We start from the raw sequence: 16,205 nt of genomic DNA, 5'->3' as shown, positions 1-16,205 counted from the left end.
GCAAGCGTACTTGAGCGGAAAAGCAGCTTCTTCAGGGCGCCATTCACCTTGGTGCCGAATCCGACGTCTCGACGCACTGTCGTCGTTCCTGCTGATCTCCAGAGAAGCGTGCACGCCCGCGGGGGTAAACGCGGCCATGTATCCGTGTCCAGATGTGCGATGTTCACCTTACGCATCGCCGCTGGAAGTTCACCCGATGTCCTTTTAACGACCTCCTCCTGGAGTGGCGCAGCTTACAAAATGCAGCTTTGCAAGAGAGGGCACTATCCGTTGAGAAACTTGCCACACAACACGTGTCGCTGTGAATAAATCAGAGAATCATCCCCATTCCACGAAAAAACATACGACGAAATAGTTAATGTTCGAAGAAAGTTTCGCTTCGCTCCTCCGAATAAGGCCCGAACTTTCACCACAAAAGCGCGTATATGCCAGAAAGCACGTGAAAGACGGACTAAAGAACTGCGACAACAGCCCTTCAGTGCCCTTGTGCAATTCGGTTTTTTATTAGTACTATATGCTAAGATGCTCAAGTAGACCAAGAAATGACGAATGCTTCGGCGAGGGGCTCCCAGATGTCCACGATGGTCAGCACCTGCACGTTGCGAAACGTGTTTAAAGCGAACTAGCGAAAACATACCGAATCGCATTTTAATCGCCGACACCTTTTAGTGGCTACCTTAAACAGGCTGGCACTTAAGTAGATAGATAGAAAACAACTTCTTCAGCCATCTTTACATGCATAGATCGCTTCTATGCGGCGTGCACAGCGTCCAGAAAGTATCCGTTAGTACTTCACTTGGGCAGTGAATTAAATTTTTCTTAGTCTAGAGCACTCTGCTAATAAGCACTCCACTTGTGTGTGTGGGGGGGGGGGGGGGGCACTGCACTGCATAGCCAATGTCTCGAATATGTGCACTTTGTTAAGGAAACGAATATAACATTCTGGGTTTTGTGTAACGCAAGCATTGTTCTAGCTCGATCCTCTTGCATTTCATCCATGGCGCCGACTGACGAGCACTGTTAAGGTAGATTAATCTGAAAACTGCTAAGCTGGCTTTTCTGTAATGCGTGACTGCCCAAAATATGGCGGCCAGCGCATTGTAGTCCAGCATTGTGCTTGCCACTGGACATTGGCGTGATGTGCATGAATACAAACAAGCGAGAACAGTGCATGAGCTGCGCACTAATTTTCCCAAAGTGTTGACCACAATGAAGCGATGTGGAAAACCTATCTGAGAAGTGCGTTTTTTAAAGACATCGGTCGCAGACACGGTTCACCTCAACCTGATGACAAATGACGCTAATAAGCGGCTTGCATTAGAATTGCAATGCGTACTCCGATCCTTGTTCGACGTACCCTTGTTTCGTCGTTGTAGCGAAACGGCAGGCTCCGGCCTTTCAGTGAGACGAATGCGGGTTTCTGCCGGATACCGAACACGGCCACGGCTCCCAGGTACAAGCCGCCGGCGTAGCCATGGTGGGTGGCGCTCACAACGAGTTGGCTTCTCTGCAAGCGCCAAGAGACTTGCACAATGTATAAATGTAGAGAAATTTTCGGAACAAGATATATAAGAATATACAACAACAACAACAACAACAACAACAACAACAACAACAACAACAACAACAACAACAACAACAACAACAACAACAACAACAACAATAATAATAATAATAATAGTAATAATAATAATAGTAAATATAATAGCAAAATATAATAATAGTAAATAATCACTGCACTGATGACAACGGTCGGACGGACAGGCGATGTACTACAATAGGGTGGTACTCTGGCTTTGCAGTTTTACATCCGTTCGTCAAAGCGAAATAAGCATGCAGTAGAATAAACAGTTCAGTGTAATTAGTGAAAACGTGTCTTACGATGAATGCATTAAACTTACATCAATTAGCATGAATGTGTAGATATCGTACTGCCCCCGCTGTATAGTATCTGCAACAAAAGAGACCATTCAATAATAACACTGATTCTTAACGCTGCGCTATGGCATAGTATGTGTGTTCGTTGCAGCGTATATAGGTCATTCAATTTTTGTGGACATTCAGAAAGAAAACTACACATGAATTTATTCACAGAACAGTTAAGCTTCCGAATGTACGACCGTCAGGAAAAAAAGACAAGATATATAAATTTGGACAAAAAGCAGGTAATTAAACGATGCACAAAAGAAACACCTGCGTCGAAAATCAGAATGCTATACTTTTCGTTGGTGACTTGATAGCCTTTTGGGGGTTGTACTTCCCGAAGGAAAAAAAAGTAAGAATAAGATAAAAAGAAGGAAACTGCAGTAAAATTTGAGCAGAGGTAAAAGGGCACAATAAGTCCTTAACAAGCTCCAAAAAAGCTCCTAGCTTCACTAATCATGCTCATGTACGTTCAGCATGTAAGTTAAATTTCAGGTATGAAAATGTACACAGTATTGCCGAGAATAACCAGGGCAATTTACCAGTAATCTCTGGATTTCGGCTCTTCGCCGCAATATCGCGCTGTCGCATTGTATTCCGATAATTATAATCAACTTTATTTATTTATTTATTTATTTATTTATTTATTTATTTATTTATTTATTTATTTATTTATTTATTTATTTATACGGCGTGGTCCAGCAAAGCAACTTGTGTGGAAGCCCCACAATGGCCGTACATTACAAGGGCGTCGGTGATGAATCATCATTAAGAACAACCAGCACACAGACCTCTAGTCCTGTGAGAACTCGAGGACTTATTTATGCAACTTTGCCGTCTTTCATGTATCAGTTGCTCAGATTGGCATACATCTGCGAAATATTTTTTTTTATGTCGTTGTGAATTTTAGTCATGTGATTTAACGCGAGCTTCCCTACCTATAACTATGAATGAGTGCACGCTATAGCTTTTATTAGTGCGTGTATGAGAGAGAGAAAAAAATATTAAGTGCGAAAGGTAGGGAGCTTAACCAGAAGACAACATGCGTCATAGTTGTCATTTCAGATTAAACAGCTAGAAACACTTCTTTGGCCGCTTCTCTGTCCACAAATTCGTCCCAAGAACACGACGCCAGAAATTACAGCGTGTGCTCGTTGCAGAGAAAGGTCACACAGTACGTAGGCCATTAAGTAACCAACACAGCAGAGCATCGATGTTGCGCAAGCACTATACTAGCGGATACAGTTTGACGCACCTATGGAGTCTCCGTCATCCCAAAATAGTTCGCCTCGGGCCGTTCCACGCTCGTCTGGGGCAACGACAAGTGACAGCGGGTTCCTTCGGCTGCGGGAAAGGGAAATGCAGACAGCCATTCATAACGCCGCACGAGAGTCGGCCTTACGCGGTGTGGTTATTATTGCGACGCTACAGTACAGCAGCACATGTTCGGGCACGGTGTAGTAAATGGAAGCTCGGGACATCCTATGTGCCCTGTGTCTGTCTACTCTGTCGTCTGTGTCTAACGCTCTGGAAAGACACCGAACATCATAGATGTTTTTTGAAGCTCTCGTAGAGTCAACAGCAGACAAGCCAATTAGAGCTGTGCGCGCATTCGGATCGCACGATGGTAGCTCGCCTAGCCCTCTGCGGCATTTCTGGAACTCGTGTATTTGTAGGCGGCTGCACCGCAGTGCACCAATGTGCACAGCGTAGGTGTTACTAAAGGAGAGTCGCGTAGGCACATTGCGATCGTATATCCAGTTTCGCACAGAGTAGCTGGGCTACTGCTGACGAAGCGTGTACGTTGCACTCCTCGGTGAGCAAATGCACAGAGGCCGAAAAAAAAAAAGTCCGCACGCATGTCAATCCAAAACCACTAGGCGCTCTTCTTTATATACACAATTCCTTTGGTATCTGGAACGCGTTCGCAGCTTTAGAAAATTTAATGCCTGCAGACGTGAATAGATGGTGAATCCCGTGTCTTCACCGGCGCCGACATAACGAAACGAAGCCATGGTTAGACAGCACTGAATGACCACATGCCACTGAGGATGGCTATGCCATCGACGACGCATGATACCTCTGCCAGAATCAAACGTCACATTCCGCGGTGAAAGTTCGGCAGCGGCTACGTATGGCGCGGCAGAGCGCGACCGCGCGGGTAGTATCTTGAACGGGATCTGCACTCTTAGAAAAATTTACACCCTTTGGGGCTTATCTTGTCCCACAACAATAATCGTCATCCGTCTTGCTCGCGTTTCTTTTCTCTAACGCGGCGAGCCCGGTACTTCCCAGTCACGAACGGCATGCGCGTTATCAGTGTGACGCAGCATTCTCGACAGGAAAGTAGCAAGCGCCGAGTTTTCAGGAAAGGAAGCGCAAGCAAGGCAGATGACGATTATTGTTGTGGGACAAGATAAGCCCCAAAGGGTGTAAATTTTTCTAATGCTATCTTCGGCTGGTCGTTTCTGAGCACTCTGGAACGCTCTCGCGAGCGGCGTTGTCTTCGGCTGGTTGAAAGAGGGTGCGCGCCCTGCGTTCGGCTGGTTCTTCTCGATTGCTCTCCTCTATCTTGGAGCGCTCTGAGGCGCTCCGAGCCCTGTCGTCGGAGCAGTCATCGAGACTGAAACGTCATCGCAGCGCCAGGTCACTGCCGTTGGCGACGGCCCACCGTAACCTTGGCAACCTAGTTCACTGCATGCTGGCGTCTTGACAAACGTTCGTCCCACTGGCACGTCCGCCGGTTTTTCCGGCAGCGCCGGGAGCTTTGGATAGGCGAAACATCGGACGTTGGCAGTAATCACGTGGTTTCGTATCAGCAATTTCCTCCTCCGAGAGCGAGTCACACGTTCGGCTTGCGCGCTTGTCCCCTACCTTTGAGCTCGGGAAACGACCGATCTACCCGACTCTGCTTCGGGGCATACAGGCGACCAGTCGAAGATACCATAAGAGTGTGTCTGAAGTCCTTATGTCAACCCTTCGGTTTCTTTAAGGGCCTGGATACGGCGTTCGTTAGAGCCCACCATCGAAAACCTGATGTAAGGCGTGTTCTGTCGTACTACATTTATCAATGTAGCGCTAAGTGCGAAGCTCTGCGGCACACGTTCTTTCACGTTGGAACGTTATCTGCTAAGCGTAGAGCAGCCTCTAGCGTCGTCTCGTGCTTCAGGGCTCGCTTCGTAGCTGACACTCAAGTGCCGCATTATTTTGAAGCAGATTTAAGGTTTGACGGTGATGATGAATATAGTGTTTTGTGGCGCAAGGGCCAAGTATGACGAAAGAGTGCCAGAGATTTAAGGTTTAGCGCAACAAAATGAAAACCTCATGAAGACGTCCTCAAAAATTCTTCGCGTGTCGGTTTGTTACTTGCACACAGTTTCATAATTGATAATTCAAGTGTGTATGTACGTAGTAAGCAAAATTTATAACGACATATAGAGCAATAGCGAGCAAAAAACATTAAAAGAACGCTATGATATATGCATACATGAAAACGTGCAGGCGAGGCGTTGGTCCAAGTACCTCGTATACGTAAGAGAAGGCCAGCGTGCTTTGACTAAGACGTCCTCTAGAGAGATTGGCGGTCACGTTGAAAACCATGCTCTAAGAAAAAAAAAAATAAAACGTGCTAAGCGTGACTCGTGTCTACCATTGAAATATACAGGTCTTAGCGCTGGCCGTTGCGACACACAATGATCAGGCTTTCTGATACCTGAGATGTCGGATGGTCACGGCCTGTGAAGACACTTACAAATAATTTCGAAGGCACGCACGAGCTTATCAAAAACACGCGGCACGCTTTTATGCATTGCTGCTTTAGCCATAGCAGTTATGATGGAACGATTACACGCAACAAAATAATACAAGGATCCAAAGAATAAATTCAAAAAGGGCAAGCGCTTGTCTCTTTTGAATTCTTTATATCGGCAATTGGGGTTTTACGCTGCTTTTAATGATGATGCAGCATAAACTCGTCCAATTTACTGTCCTTTAAAACCAATTTCTCACACGTACAAATTCTTTCATTCATTCAAATAACTTTACTGAGTGCTCTACAATATCGCAGAGTGCGCCTAGACCTTGGCAGCTTCCTCGGTTCGCTAGACGGCTCAGAGTTGGTGCTTAGGTCCGAGCTGAGCAACGCAGACTACCAGTGCACGCGGAGGCTGACGCCGTTTGAGGCTGCGTCACCGTTATTGTGTATTATATCCGTACATTCCCATAGGATATGCTCCAGAGTGGCTCTAGAGTCGCAATGTCTCCACTTGTCAGTCGTGTATAAATCTGGATTTATTCAATGCATGATAGCTGGACGCGGATAGGATCTGGTTTGTAACTGCCGCCATTCGACAGACAGATTTGTGCTTAATTTTGGATGTGGCGGCGAGAATGTGCGCCTCTGCAATCTATGTTGTTGTGTAATTTAGTGAAATCTTGTCTTTCAATCTTCCCACTCGTCAGCAGTCGGTGAGGCGAAGCTAACCGAGGTTCAGTCCGTAAGCTCTCGAGCCATGCGGTGCACGCCGCCTCATAGCTACCGTCTGGTAGTGTTTGAGCGGATGTTCAGACGAGGTGGACATTTTTCTTGTGGTTATTACCTAATTTTGGGAGTCGTAGTGCCTATGGGGAGATTCGACCGTTGGCGAAGCTTCGTATCACCGTCTGGAAATCCCTGATGATTATGTACGCTTTTGTTTGTGCTATGCTTGCTTTTTTTTAATATTCAAACCACTTGGTTGTACATTAATTTCGCCATGACAGCTCTCGTCCTGTCGTGGTTGTTCTCATGTTCATGTCCTCGTCCCTTCGCGCTGCTTAAAGTTATATACACAAACTTCTCGCAGCACTCCTACCTCATTTCCGTCGTGGGAGCCGGTAGTTGACACGGGATTATGGAGCCACCTCTAACCAGCACCTGGATGGTCCGCAGGGGTGCCTCAAGCTGGTGGTAACCTCCTTCCGCTTCGCGGTACACGCTTCCGCTCGCGTCCAAGCCGTACCACACTCCTCTGGGTACGTACATCCGCACACTGGTCTGGTTCTGAGCAAAGGAAAGCCGGACACACCTATGCAGGTAGAAGAACAACGCATATTCGGGGAGAAAGAAAGTTAATTTCACTTCATAATTTTGCGCATACTCAATGCTAAAGAGTTTCGCTGCTGAGCGCGATGTCACAGGTTCGACTCCCCGCCGCCGCAGCCTCCTTTTGATGGATGCGTACATAAAAAAACGAATAGAAAAGAAAAGAAACGCTAGCAGACATTTTAGTGCATACATAGAAAGACTATTGTTATGTCTGTCACATACAAAAGACATGGCAAATTTGTTACGGTGGTTGTACGCGAAGACTAAGTGCAAATTACTCGTGTACAATATAGCTCCGTGCGCTATAACTTTCCGGAGGTGTCGCTTTCAATACAGTATACGTCTTAACATAAATTTGGATCCAGGAAATTACACGGTGATTACATTTTACTCCTGTCTCAAAAACAGCAATCGTTACCAATTTAGTTATGCAAAAAACAACTCTACCAATCCAGCATACCCAAAGTTTCTATTTTTCCTCACTATAAAAATACTTCGAGACTTAGCCACATACCTCGTACAAGACGGGGTTGAAAAGAAGACTGGATCCCCACAAGAACTGCTGGTCAATGTCGTACGTGTTGGGGTCTTCGGGAAACCTGCAGGCGGCACATCGCTTGTTTCAGCTTGGTAGATATTGCAGCTAATGCACTCATCCAAGCGTTCGTAGTGTTTTGGCAGAAGAATAAAAAATCAACATCCCAGGGTGATTACTGCGTCTTATTTGGTAATCGTGCTGCACATTCACTACACCCTGACGTGGCTTATATGAGGCAAGGCAAAGCGTTGCGTTAATAGTTTCGAACAGTAACCACGCTGTCGTTGCCCGAGACGATAGCGCTCAACTTTGGTTTCGAATATTCAGCAGAATGTTTCAATTATAATAGCAAATTTTAAAAAGCTGTCCTAAGTAGGCTTTACAGGCGTTTCTGCGTTTTTGTGCAGACCACTCGACGGTCCCGACTCTTCACTTAGATAAAAAAAATGTGTCCCTGCGCCAACACATACGTAAGTTGTTGATGAATAAACTTGAGAGCGACTGGCTTACAAAAGCTTCGACCCGACTGGCAAGAAAGATCGTTGGAAGGTCGAAGTCAAAATGATCAACTGCACTCACTCGAAGAATAACGGCCTGGCGACCGTCTCCCCGTAGACGTGGCTTCTGTAGAACAACGTATACAGGTAAGGAAGGAGAGTGTAGCGGGTCTCGAGCGCGTTCTTAGCAACTTCGACGACCACGGGGCCCATGCTGTGTGGGTCCTGATCCTGAGGAATAAACGGCCAAGATGAGGAGCAAGGGTGGAAGGATGCGTCAGTGGAAAATGTCTTATACAGAGTTGAAGAGAAAGAAAGGAAGGAAATGCAAGGAGATAACCAAAACTGTGCCCGGTTGACCCACTACACTTGGAGGAGAGGGGAAAAAAGAACAAATGTATGTAAGATGCAGTGAAGTTTAAAAAAAGAGAGAGGGGACAACGAGTCATTAAGTGCGAACACGCTTGCAAGGAATGTTCACTGGCAGTCAGAGGCGGTCTTAAAAGTTCAGTCGATTTCAAAATTGAGTTGAAGAAATGAATGGAACGAAACCGAGGACAGCGCTCTGGGGAAACTAATGTAGAGATAGCAATAATAGCATAGAGTTTCCCACCACGCGACCCACGTGATTCACGCGACCGGGGATTACACTGTCTCCGGAATTGGCACACTTTTCATTCCCTCACCTCCAGGAGCATCCCAATTTGCTATGTCACTACCTCCGCGACCTTACTCGGCAAGACGCCGATTGAGCAGACCCGCCAAACCACCTCAAGAACGCACTGAAAGCTACGTTTTTGTAAAGGAACTATGCGCTTGAAGACGTATATTTGTTGTACCAAGTATATTTAGCTACTGTTTGCAATTCCACTGCATAGATAGATAGATAGATAGATAGATAGATAGATAGATAGATAGATAGATAGATAGATAGATAGATAGATAGATAGATAGATAGATAGATAGATAGATAGATAGATAGATAGATAGATAGATAGATAGATAGATAGATAGATAGATAGATAGATAGATAGATAGATAGATAGATAGATAGATAGATAGATAGATAGATAGATAGATAGATAGATAGAGAGAAAAGCAGGGAAGTTAAATAGACTGAGTCCAGTGTGCTACCCTACACGTGGGGAGGGGAAGGGGAATGAAAGAGAGAGTGAACACATATCGCACTTTCACATGCACTATATGTTGGGTGCAGGATGTCTGCAGTCGGGCACTCCAGTCTGTTGCCTTCAGTTAGTGAAGAAGTACTCGAATGGATTCCTCGGCTAATGAACTGTGAGCCCAGGCTCCCACGATCATTGCTTCTGTGAATGGCCTATCGTCCAGTATATTCAAGGCGCACTGGAGAGTCTGACGTTGGTTATTAAAGCGAGAATATGGATGACTGATGATCTCTTCACACTTGCACTTAGCGCACATCGGTGAGACCACCATTCCAATACGATAGCTGCAAGAGTTAGTGAATGCTACTCCTATATACCCACAGTCGACACAGCAGTGTGGCGTCACATCGTGAAAGGTTTGCTGGTAAGTTCTGTTTCAGTGATGGGTCAAGGCTGTATAAACGACAGTTAGAGTTCTGTGGTGTATGCCAGTAACTGAACGTGATGGTTCGAGCGAGACTGCGAAACTCTCTTGCAGCGTCTACTCTCGATAAAGGTATAAGGAGTGTCGGTGCTCCTGCCTGGGCACGTCGGGCAGCCTCATCGGCGAGGTGATTACCAACAACGCACAACGTCCCAGCAGCCACTGATATATACTTCAGAAGGACCGTCTGTTGGGCTAGATGGTCTAACCATGTAAATTCCAAATATAGCGCAAGAAATACACATACACATAAAGAAAACACGAAAGACGTGGACAAGCGCATGTCCGCGTCTTTCGTGTCTTCTTTATGTGTATGTGTATTTTTGCGCTGTATTTGGAAGCCACTGAAAGGTTATATCATGTCCTCGTTCAGAAGCGCAATGGCATATTTCGTTGAGTTGCGACATCAGCTGTTCGTAATTACCACGTCGTAAACCTCGCAAGCTTTGGAGGGCTGCTTTCTAATCACAAAATATTGTCAATTTTCTAGGCGGTGCTTTTTCAGTGTATTCCACAGCAGCGCGAAGAGCGGCCAGTTCGGAACCTGTAAATGTCGTTACGTGTGAAGTATTAAACTTGATGATGATCGATTGAGATGGTATAACAATGCCGCCTGTCGAACTTTCCGAGACCAAACCGCCCGGGTAAACATGGATTCGGTTAGCGTATTGCAAAAGTTCCAAAGTGATCTGTTTGAGAGCCACGGCGGTCAGGCTAGTCTTCTTCGCAATTCCTGGAACAGCAAGGTACACAGGAAACTTTTTCAAGCACCACAAAGGGGATGGCGTTCTTGTTGCGGGTGAGTATCTCAATGACAAAGAGTGCTGGTTAGCCGCAACTAATCTGGAAAACGCTACCTTGGGTATTTTCTCTTTTCTCAGGCAAGCGAGAGAGGTGGTGGTCAATTCCGTAGAGAACAGAGCCTGTCACCGACACTCCTGCAGGGGTAGTGCAGATTGGGCTTTTTTTTAACGAAATGAGCCGATTTGTTATATATATACGCTGTCCTGCATGCGTATTAGCTATCCGGTAATACAGTAGCAGCAGCCAGGTGGTCAGCGCGTGTCGGGAGGGCACGCCTATAGAAAGCTTTGATTTAGAAAATAAAGCTCTGCTCGAAACGCGGTCTATTTCATAGCTCTGTCGGGTTCGTGCCGTATGCGCGTACGCACCACGCTTCCGTTCATGTTGTGGCTCCTGGAGAACGGGTAGAAGGCGCCCAGCTCGAACCATCGCGCGCACATCTCCTCGTTGGAGTCCTTGAAGAAGCCACAGATGTCGGAGCCAGTCATCGGGATGCCGTACAAGCTGAAACTGAGCATGCCTGCATAGCGAAGCCAAGAAGGAACGCGAACCGAGAGTTTTATGATAGGGAACGCTCAACTTCATTCATCGTGCATAGCGTACAAAGTTGCGGCAAGATACTCCGAACAAAGGAACTCAATATGTCAGCACTAAACCACTTTGGACTGGCAAAGTGCTCTCTAAAATGACTATTCTTATTCGCTTGGTGGGAAGAGGTTGGCTATAAAAAGAGAAGATGAAAGGCAAGCTTCCCTTTCCTGAAGCTGGCGCCGAATCTTATGTGCCTGTGTGTTGAGTGGGACGTAACGAACGCCAGCCTTCTCTTGAGTCTGAGCCACTTTAGCCCTTGGAGAATTCTTGAAACTTGCTAAGTTGTGCTTTTGGTTGCTTTAAAACGCAATGTAGTTATTTACTGATAAAGAACTAGTTTGACCCGAGCGGATGCTGTCAGAATTCATGAGGTCACGACATGCCGGTGTTGAAACATTAAGGCAGCGTAACCTAGCCATCTCTTGTTCGTGTGTTTCTTTTCTGGCCTCCTTACCGAGCCTTTCCACAGAACGCCGCTTTTTTGAGCTGCATAGGCGTGGTTTACTAATACAGCTTAACGTAATGTCTCTATTTAATGTCTTTACGAGGTTTCACGCGCCTCGCTTTGTGTTTGTTGTCGGCAGTACCACTTGCACGTTGTTTTGTTCTGCAGCGACGTGATGAAGTCCTTGTCGCAAAACAATGTGGGCGATAACAGCGTACAAACGTCGCAATTTGGGGGTGTGTTTCATAAAACTATCGCTGTTCAATTTCGTAATGCGTGCTAGCGTCGTATCTTAGCAAATTGGCTAGCGAATTTCATAAAATGATGAGTTAATTAGGGAGCTTACTTACAGCCATCGCAATATTTCTGACACCCACGACCGCAGATAATGTGTTGACAAACAACTTTTAAAAATATATCCATGGCACATTCTTTTCAAATGAATTTAAGAACTTCGCTGAAACTTTCAATATATACGGGTCTACGTGAGGAAGAATGAAAGCCTTTGAAAACTGCAGCTACGGAGGAAGATGCTCCGGTTCCCGTTCAATATCAGCTCACTCGGTACGCTGAGCCTGAGGTGGTCCCAGCTCGAGTCGGTGTCACCGGACCACTGCCCTGACCACGATCCTTGACCTGGGCTCGTAGAGCGGGATATTATGAAAGGTCGCTTTCCACGGATCTCCACCAGGGCTCTGAAAGAAAAGAAACAAGTGTGTGTGTTTGTGTGTGTGTGTTTGTGTGTGTGTGTGTGTGTGTGTGTGGAAAGGGGGGACGTTGCACAATTATACCAAAGGCGTGTGCCCCTGTTAAAGCAGATGTGCCTAATGAGCAGTCGTTGCGCCCTCTTCCTGCCTTCATTCATTGCCTTCATTCGACAGACAGGGCTCGACACCTGGTGACACACACAGTGACACTCATAGGAGGTTCAGGCGGAGCAATTGGTGGAGACTGAGGCGGAGCAGCAGCAGCAGCTGCTGCTGCTGCTCCTCCTCCTCCTCCTCCTCCTCCCCCCCTCCTCCTCCTCCTCCTCCTCCTCTCTCTCTCTCTCTCTATCTGCGTCTCTTTTCTACACGCACGTGCCCGCGGCGTGTAGGCTTCGATGTCGTGCTAAACCTTTTCTCAGAGCACAATCTTATAATTAAAAAAAACACAAAAATGGTTATATCTTGCTAAAATCAATACACGACATGAACTGTCGGTGGCATCAGGCACATTAAATAATGTGTGGGAGCGTAGGACCTCTTGTTGGGAGCAGATGAGAAAGTGGCACGACCACAGAACATATTCACCAAGTACCAGTGCCAAGACTGCACTATTGCCGCAGCATTCATAATTGAGTCGAACATGTACTTTACCGATAAGTTGTGACTGATTGATTGTAGACGGTGCGGCCTGAGAACAGATGCTTTTGTTTGGTGTATGCGTCTTACTTGGGAACCTTGAGAAATGTGTGACCACATGTGCGGCATGTGTGGATCCCATAGGAAGTAGTTTCTGGACCTCGCTGGTTTTGAGTCGTGCAGCCTGGCAATAGTCACGTCGCATCGCAGTGTAGAGTCATGTCTCAAAGCCGATCGCGTTACTACAGCACCTGATGACAATTCTCGTGATTTGATTCCAAATACTGATTGTGAAATTTCTGAACAACTGTGCTGAACTTTATGGTAAATATTCGAACAATTCTGAAAGACAAACCATTCAATTCGTAATACGATGATTATTGTATGAATTTGTTTTCAACAATAGACGAACTTTCTATTCTACTTTCTATATTACAATAAATTGTGCTTGTTGAGAGTGGAGAGAAGAAGACTGCCCGCTCTTACTGATGCGCAGACACTAACAATTACACAACAGGACAAAATTCACCGGTACTCGACCTTACCAGGCTGACGGCTCTCTCCGGAGTACCGACGAGCCACAATGCTGCCTGTATAGCTTAGGTGATCTAGCGAGCGCCGGCGCCAGTCGGCCGTGCCAAGGCCAACGAAAGTCTTCGGTCGACTGTGTGCCAGCACGCACCTGTAGGTGAGGATGGCCTCGAGATGCGCGTAGACGTTGTGCAAGTCGTAGTGGCTCGACAGGTGGTGTCGGTCGGTCATGCAGAGCGTCTTGTTGGACAGCGCCTCGTCGCCGGGCACGTAAGGCGGAGGGTTCGCCACCTCCTCCGGCGGGCATCCGGTGACGCCCTCGTGGAAGTTCTCGAAGTTCGCCGGCTCGTTCATGTCCTGCTCGCCGAGCGCTATCACTGTTTTAGGAAGCGGAGGCCAGCGAATGGATCCTGTCACCGAAAACCCATTCAACTACCCGCTCTATCTCCCCAATCCCCAGGAGAGAAGGAAGGATGTGGGACCACACGTCAGATTGCTGGATCAGGGAAAGTTGAGAAGGAGCGTCCGCAATTAATTGAAGACCCCCTGTATGTCTAGTCCCGCATCCAACCTGTAAGCGCTTGAATAGCTCAAGCGTTCAGTAATGCGACTGTGTACATTACTGTCACACATTGCTCCCTTGGAAAAACGCCGTACTACGTGTACACACATAAACACGGAGTACGATTACATGGATAGATCATGAGCTGCTTACAATCCACGCTCCATCGAAAGGTATGACGTCATGGAAGCGTCGAAACTGCTTGGTCCAGTAGGCTCCGGCCAAAGGGTGCGAGAAGTCCGGAAACACGCTGCTGTTTTCGTTCCACACCTGCGCAATGTCCAGTACCACAGATTCAATGTCAACGAGTTTTTCATAAACCTTCTCTGCTTACCTTTCCATTTTTTATGCCTCCGGTGGTGTTTTTGACGAAGATGTCCATTTCGACTCCGTCGTCGTACGGCGGGTACGTTCCGGGAGTCTCCGAACCGCTCACCGCTGGGTCCTGTGACCATATGGTAAGTGCGATTTGGGACAACAGGGCAGCGAAGCGGGGCACCTAAAGCAGGGCCGAAGTTTTATCTCGGTGGCATTTGTAGTTATGCCGGGGCAGCGGGATACACTTTGCGCCGCCTATATAGAACACAGTAATACACTCCGGAGCGTATTCAAACGTTATCTATTGCAAAAGTCACAGCAAGCGTACAAAGCTTGAACTTTGCCTATATATTATCCATAACTTACACCTTATATTCATATAAACAAAGTGCTTTTTTTAGTTCACCGAGTACATCAGAGAAAACAACTAAGACCCTCGTATGACGCATGAAATTAAGGAGAAAGAAAGAGTTCAGTCAGTATTTGCAAAGCTTCTAGTTAAGCTAGGAAGCTAAAATTTTCGCGACGCAATACAATTAATGTTTAGTCTTTTTTTCACCAAATGGGAAGGTGGTGTCTTGTACAGTTGTTTCAGGACTCATTGAAAACATTGCGAATAATGCAGCATGAAAGTCTGGAACACTTGAATAATTACCTTCCTACAAAGGCAATAATCACCCTCCACAGATAAAACATTTATTGTTTGTCACTCATAATGTGATGCCTTCCACAACGAAGTATAAACAACGTGCCTCACACGGTTCATTGAAGAGGCTGGGAAAAAGCAACTGCATGTGTCGTATGACGCTTGAAAACTGTGAGAAAACAAGTATTCAGCAAATACTTTCAAAGCACATAAATGACTTACAAAAATAACGCTTTCGTTACACGCCATCCATAGAGTGGCCCCCCTTCCTCTAAATACGAAGTTTCACCTTGGTCCTCCCAAGGAAGCGGAGAAACGTTGTAAACGTTTCATATATAATGCATCTAAACGGGCCGGAAGCAAGTGTTTAGGAATTTTCATTTAACCCAATTTCCCTGCATATCGCCCCCAATATTTTCCGCATTTTCTCAAGATAAAAATGTCGCGAGGGTTTTAGTTTTTCGGAGAACCTTGAAAACTGACAGATAACGTTTTTGAGCGCTTCTAGTCGCATTAACTGCTTCGCTGTAAAAAGAGTTGTCACGCACAGAATAATGCAGCAGATGTGATCTTGACTGCATTATCTAAGATCAAATCATAGATGGAAATTTATCATGAGCATACGCGCGTACGCGCACGCACACATGCACATACGCACGCGCGCGCACACACACACACACGCAAGCACACACACACACACACACACAAACACACACACACACACACACACACACACGCACGCACGCACGCACAGTTCAGCTGCTTCGTTCCCTGCGTTTCAGTAATTTCGCTCCTTGATTCACTCCCTGATTTTAAGTAATTATTAATTACTTATCTCCACCTTACGGGTTTCCGCAGAACTACTACGTCAAACACTTGCCTTTTCTTGGTGTTGTCGACAAATTCGACTTCGCCCTGCCACCTGCTAGCCGCCTGGTTAGCTCAGATGGTAGAGCGGCTGCCCCGGAAAGGAGGCGGTCCCGGGTTCCAGTCCCGGGCCAGGACAAATTTTTCTTCAACTCTGAGGCTTTTCTTTCGAGGAACCCGTATGTGTTTCCTTTGTAGCAATTGCTACAAATGGGTGGATGTCTGATTTTCCTTTTATTAATTATTGTTATTATTATTGAGCTCATGCCCACTAGCGAATCTTCCCAAACGAAGTGCAGGTGCCAGTGGCTCTATGTTATCCTCGTCTCCTATCTCTGTCCATGTGCATTTATTAAGGCAAAAGCCCTAGGCGGCTCATAGGACGAAAAATCCTAAGGTCCGGCGTTACGGCACCAAAATTCATAAGTAGTCGAACTCACGACCTC

The 16,205-nt window shown here is 46.4% G+C and overlaps 1 protein-coding gene across 1 annotated transcript in view; it reads right to left on the bottom strand.

The window, feature by feature from the left end:
- Positions 1-479: 479 nt before the first annotated feature.
- Positions 480-16,205, bottom strand: part of LOC135896957 (lysosomal alpha-glucosidase-like) — a 42,107-nt gene continuing 26,381 nt past the window's right edge. The window contains exons 9-20 of the mRNA XM_065425507.2: positions 14,263-14,373; positions 14,082-14,198; positions 13,518-13,723; positions 12,054-12,187; positions 10,825-10,976; positions 8,127-8,275; positions 7,524-7,608; positions 6,777-6,964; positions 3,179-3,267; positions 1,902-1,951; positions 1,358-1,507; positions 480-592 (exon numbers count right to left, since the gene is read on the bottom strand). Of these exons, the coding sequence (XP_065281579.2) occupies positions 527-592; positions 1,358-1,507; positions 1,902-1,951; positions 3,179-3,267; positions 6,777-6,964; positions 7,524-7,608; positions 8,127-8,275; positions 10,825-10,976; positions 12,054-12,187; positions 13,518-13,723; positions 14,082-14,198; positions 14,263-14,373 (1,497 nt within the window). The 3' untranslated portion in view covers positions 480-526. The remainder of the gene's footprint in view (positions 593-1,357; positions 1,508-1,901; positions 1,952-3,178; positions 3,268-6,776; positions 6,965-7,523; positions 7,609-8,126; positions 8,276-10,824; positions 10,977-12,053; positions 12,188-13,517; positions 13,724-14,081; positions 14,199-14,262; positions 14,374-16,205) is intronic.

Source organism: Dermacentor albipictus, chromosome 3 (genome assembly GCF_038994185.2).
Source record: "Dermacentor albipictus isolate Rhodes 1998 colony chromosome 3, USDA_Dalb.pri_finalv2, whole genome shotgun sequence".
In the NCBI taxonomy this organism is placed as follows: Eukaryota; Metazoa; Arthropoda; class Arachnida; order Ixodida; family Ixodidae; genus Dermacentor; species Dermacentor albipictus.
Note: the sequence above shows the minus strand (reverse complement) of the source record. Positions and strands in the feature narration are given on the sequence as shown.